We start from the raw sequence: 5,251 nt of genomic DNA on the forward strand, positions 1-5,251 counted from the left end.
AATGACCATATTAAACGCATAAAAAAAAATTGTTATACCTTAAGGGATATAACATAGATAACCCAAACAAGCTTGTTAAATACTAACCGTAAGAGGTAAAACATATATAACTCAATGAAATTGTTTATGTATTTGTAAGTATAATTGAATCTATGTAAGTACGCAATGTTAATAATTGGAACTTGAAAATTATAAATTTTAAATGGAATAGAGTGTTGTTGTGTTCTATATATGTCAAAGTGGTATAAATAAATTTTGAATGTGAAAAAAATGTATATTTTAAATGAAATGTTAAAGAAAAAATATATAATAAATAAAATTTTGAAACTGTATAGAAAAAAATAAAATGGTATAAAACATAGATACAACTCAAATCACGAAATAAACTCACAACAAAAAAAATGTTATAGCCTAAAAGATACAATATAAGCAACCCATGCAACCGTGTTAAATGCTAACCATAAAAGATAAAATATAGACAACTCAAACGACTGAATTAAACTCACATAAAAAAAAATGTTATACCCTAAGAGATACAACATATGCAACCCACGTAGATAGTTCAAACCGAATTAAACGCACATAAAAAAATACTATATCCTAAGAGACACAAAATAGGTAACCCAAACAACTGTGTTAAACATTAAATGTATATGCCCTACATATTAACCGAAGTAAATGCTGACAATCAAACAATACAATATATTATTTTTTATGAATTTCTAATTATAGTTTGAATTAATGTATGTATGGAATGTAAATAATTTGAAACTTGAGAAATATACTTTTAAAAATGGAATAAAGTGTTGTTGTGTTCTATATATTACAAATATTTTTGATTTTTTGGTTAGTATATAAATTATATTTTCTCGTCTAAATATCTTTAAATTATAGTACACATAAAAAAATCTATAGTATTAACTGAGTTTGTGAAATTAAAATAGTTTATTCAAAGATAATTTATTGCAAAATATGAAAAAGAAAAAAAAAAAAAAAAAAAATGAGAGCAAATGAGAGATGTCAGAAATACGTAGAAAGAAGAATGCATACCTAGAGCTAGAATTGTCATTAATCAATTTATATTATATTAAAGTATATGAGTTTTTTTTTTAAATGGCTAGACAGTGAATTATAATTTTTTTGTTGGTCATTTCCGCCAATTTCCCATTATTTAACTAAAAACACTTTGGATTTTTTAGTTGAAACTTGGAAGCAATAAGCATAGATCGACATCACGCACTTTGGATTTTCTATGTATTGGAAGCAATAAGGAGGGGTTGATCAACATCATAATTCTAATAAATCAAAATGGTTTTGGTCTTGCAGGTTCAATACTATTTGTTACTAGGACCACACCTTAACGTGGAAATAATTGAACATAGACTAGTAACAGAGCTTTGTCCCAAAAAAAAAGAAAATAGTAAGAGAGAAAATAGACAAAACCAATCATCAATATTAGTTGGTGGTCCTTATAACATTGGTGGTCCTTATAACATTTAACTCTGGGTAAGGAGAAATCTACATCTTACATTCTCATTGCTGTAGATAAAAGATAAGAAAAAAAAATTCATATATACAGAAAAAAAAGAATTCAATCTATACATGGGGAAAAAAAACCTAAAGAAAACCCAGATCACACACAAAAAAAAGCTATCATCGTTAATATGACATTTTAGTTGCTTCAACTAATTTTTGAATATTCATAAGAAAAGACTTCACAAAATCTCTGGGAGGTTGGGTTAGGAGGACAAACAGCCAAAATCTCTGTGAATTAGCTTCTTCTTTTATCACCGGAGGAGATTAGAATTAAAAAATGATAATAATCATGTCAACATTTCACCGGATTGTTGTTCTACCAAAAGATGATGCCCCGATTTCGCTTTCCCTGTTCTGAGAATGGAAACAGAGTGTATGTTACTTAAATGATCTTTTTCACAATTTTAAGAATCGGACATATACATACGCGGGGTGTTCTTTACCTGAGATTTCGGGGAAGGGAAGACATTCCAGAATCTAAGGGTTTCATCTCCTGCTCCTGTCACAATCGTCTGCCACAAATACAAGAAGAGTGTTTTGATGCAGAAGACAGACAACAGAATAATGAGTACACAAAAGTATAAGATTGTTCAATGAGGAGAAATAAAAAGACTAACCTGTCCATCGGGTGAGGCTGCAAGGTACAGAACGCGGAACGTGTGACCAGTGAGAGTTGCCAACTGTAAGAGTAACAGTTTCAATCATTAAAATCCCAAAAATTCAGCAATGAAGAAAAAGAAACCAAGATGAAGAAGAAAGAAATTCTTACTTTAGACATGGTTGGATATTTCCAAACGACGATTTGGTTCTGGGAATATCCGTGTGTGCTCACAAGTTCATTCACGTTCTTAGACCACATCAGATTACACACCTGCGTGTATTAAGAAGATTATTTAGATATAAAACTGCGATGTGAAATGTTGGTCGCTTATTCAAAGCCAGCATAACTGGGCTTACCTGACTGTTGGTGTCTACGCAACTTAAATGAGTGTTTGTCGCTGTGTTCCAGAAACGAATACATCTATCAGCAGTGCCGCCACCGGAAGCAAGAAGCCCGTGAACATGTGGTGACCAGGCAATGGCTTTCACTGCTGCGGCATGTTCACAGTATTTCAAAACCGGTTGTGTTGAATGTTGGTTCCATACAAAAAGCTGCAAAGATCCTAGAATCATCATTACCTGTGCTTGAAAAATTATGTTTGTTTCGTACACAAAATGAAGATATACCTTATTGTCATTTCCGCCTGATGCTAACTCGCGATTGTCAAAAGACCATTTGAGTCCACATACTTCGGATTTGTGACCTTTTAGCTTACTGACATGATCTTCTTGAGACCTTATGTCCCTCTGAAGTATACTCTTGTCTCTACTACCAGAAGACAGAAGTGATGAACTCCATGCCAAGGCTCCAACTCTTAGACGATGACCTTCCATTGTTCTTATGCTCTTGCATCGTACCGCATCCCAGATCTAGTAACAGAAAACAGTAAGGGTAAGTTCTCCACAGAAAGATCATGACTCCTTCCTCATATCTAAAGACAAATATCCATCTTAACCATCTAGGATCAAGATAATGCAGCCAATATGATTCGATGAACTAAACAACATTTAGAGAAGCAACATCCTCAAGGACTAATACCATTGACTAATTCAACCTAGTCTCCGAAATAGATCCATTCAAGAATCAATAAGTCAAAAGGTAATATCTATAGAGGCGTGTATAGACTTAAATAATCAAATGTGTCTTGATTATATCTAACCTGTACTGTTCCGCTACTAGTTCCAATCGCCAAATGTGTTCCACGTAGTGACCAACCCACAGAGCAAACACTGTCATCGACCCCAAGATCGCATAACTTAGTTACCTGCATATAGAAGAAAGAGATTGACACCACAGAAGACAAGAATGAAGCAGAAGTTACAAATTAGAAAGAAAAAGAAAAGGAAAAAAAAAACTCACCTTGCTACTACAAGCATTCCACAAGTACACGCAGTTCCCTAATCCTACTGCAAGAACATTATGTGCGGACCAATCTACGAGATTCAAGTAAAAATCATCTTGTAGAGCCGGCGCATCCAATACCTAACAACAACAAGAAGCCTCAACTCTCATCAACAGGGCAAATGAAACAAAAAGGACAGACATTGGTAATCAAACTGAATAAAGAGTAGACACTACGTTTCCCTAAACAAACAATCCAGTCCCCACTATCCAACAACTTCACAAAGATCTCAAGAGTCTCATAATACACAATTTCAGACAAAAAGATGAAATGTGGCAAACACAATCAAGAAACACAAGTCTCAAAAACCTGAAATCCACAAAACAATACAAAACTCCATCCAAGAAAGCACAATCTAAAAACCCTAAATTCAACCCACAAACCCTAAAAACCCTAAGAAACCCCCAAAGACCAAAAAAAGAAGAAGCAAACACTCACCTTATAAGGAGACCTAGGAATCTTCCTCGGCGACTTAACAGGACTAGGGCTAACACCAGGAGCCTCATCAGAACCAAAAGGCGAATACAAATCTAAAGACCTCTGCGTCTCCGTCTTAAACCTAAAAATATTCCGCGACGGAGAAAACCCATTAACAACATCGCTTTTATCCGGCGTCACCGGACCAAAAAGCGCCGTTTTCAAAAGACTCGCGTATGAACCAGCCCCGTCTTCTTTCCCATCCTTCTTCTTCGGCGAAGAAGATGCGAGATCGAAAAGAGCGAAATTGGAACCAGATCTACTGGGGATAAACCTATCTGAGTAAATAGGCTTCGAAGGAGAGTGGTAATGGTTTGAATCGATTAAACGGTTGATTCGAGACTCGAGTGAGACCGTCGGTCGATTCATCGACGGTGGAAGATTCAGCTGAGAATCTATCTTCTTCTCCGGTGTTGATTCATCTTCTTCCATGGCTGATTTGAATCTCTTACTGTTTCTTTCCTCCAGATTTGCGATTTTGGGTTGAGAAAAAACAAAAAAATGAAACCTTTCTATTTTTTTTTTTCTTCACTAAAGCTTTTTTTTTTTCCTTTCCCGGGAAAATTGTTGAGGGAAACAGAAAACGTCAAGTGAAATGGTGCGAAAATAAGGGGCAGATCAGGTGTGGTAGGGTTTATCGTAGTTTTAGACTATCATCTCTGTCCGTTATCTTATTGGACATTTTAGTTGGGCTTTAATCTCGTTTCAATAAGCTTTGGCCCAATAATTACGTGGGATTTTTTTTTTTTTTTTTTTTTCACTGAATTACGCAGGGTTTTAATATTTTCTGGGAATCAACCAAATACATTTTTTCTTTCTTTTTGTTAATGGCTTAATTAACTAAATAATAACTTAGTTTTTTATATTTGTTAGAAATTCTTTTTTAAAAATATTGGAACTTAATGATAATAATGAAATGCAGAATAATAAACTACTAAGAACAAAGACTAAATGCAAACAAACAAAGATAAACAATACAGAGATTAAACTAAACAAAAATAAGAACTAGATAAGTGCAATGAAATGAAACTACAGAGATGCAAAACATAAACAGAATGTAAAATAACCTAGATGGTGCTCGATCAAGCACTCGACCGTTTGCTTGGTCGAGTGGCTAGGTCGAGTGACTTACTATGAAGAACAGAAGCAATTTTAACAACTAAAACAAATCAGAATCCAAAGAAACAGAACAATAAGCAATGAAACAGATAGTCAATAAACAAAGTAGGACCTAG

At 34.2% G+C, this 5,251-nt stretch overlaps 1 protein-coding gene across 1 annotated transcript; it reads right to left on the minus strand.

Moving 5' to 3' along the window:
* On the minus strand, positions 1,460-4,594 carry LOC104707488 (protein FIZZY-RELATED 1). Its single transcript, XM_010423846.2, has 9 exons — positions 3,978-4,594; positions 3,497-3,619; positions 3,297-3,401; positions 2,764-3,006; positions 2,494-2,688; positions 2,306-2,407; positions 2,154-2,216; positions 1,980-2,048; positions 1,460-1,890 (listed from the first exon to the last, which is right to left on the minus strand). The coding sequence occupies exons 1-9, from the start codon at positions 4,446-4,448 to the stop codon at positions 1,837-1,839; spliced, it is 1,425 nt and encodes a 474-aa protein (XP_010422148.1). The 5' UTR covers positions 4,449-4,594; the 3' UTR covers positions 1,460-1,836.

This window comes from Camelina sativa, chromosome 8 (genome assembly GCF_000633955.1).
Source record: "Camelina sativa cultivar DH55 chromosome 8, Cs, whole genome shotgun sequence".
NCBI lineage: Eukaryota > Viridiplantae > Streptophyta > Magnoliopsida > Brassicales > Brassicaceae > Camelina > Camelina sativa.

Excerpts from the sequence above, each read along its gene's own strand:
- LOC104707488 (XM_010423846.2), bottom strand. The coding sequence starts at position 4,448 with ATGGAAGAAGATGAATCAACACCGGAGAAGAAGATAGATTCTCAGCTG. Across the intron at positions 2,408-2,493 it reads GCGTAGACACCAACAGTCAG|GTGTGTAATCTGATGTGGTC; the intron begins GTAAGCCCAGTT and ends TAATACACGCAG. Across the intron at positions 1,891-1,979 it reads TCCCTTCCCCGAAATCTCAG|AACAGGGAAAGCGAAATCGG; the intron begins GTAAAGAACACC and ends TTCCATTCTCAG.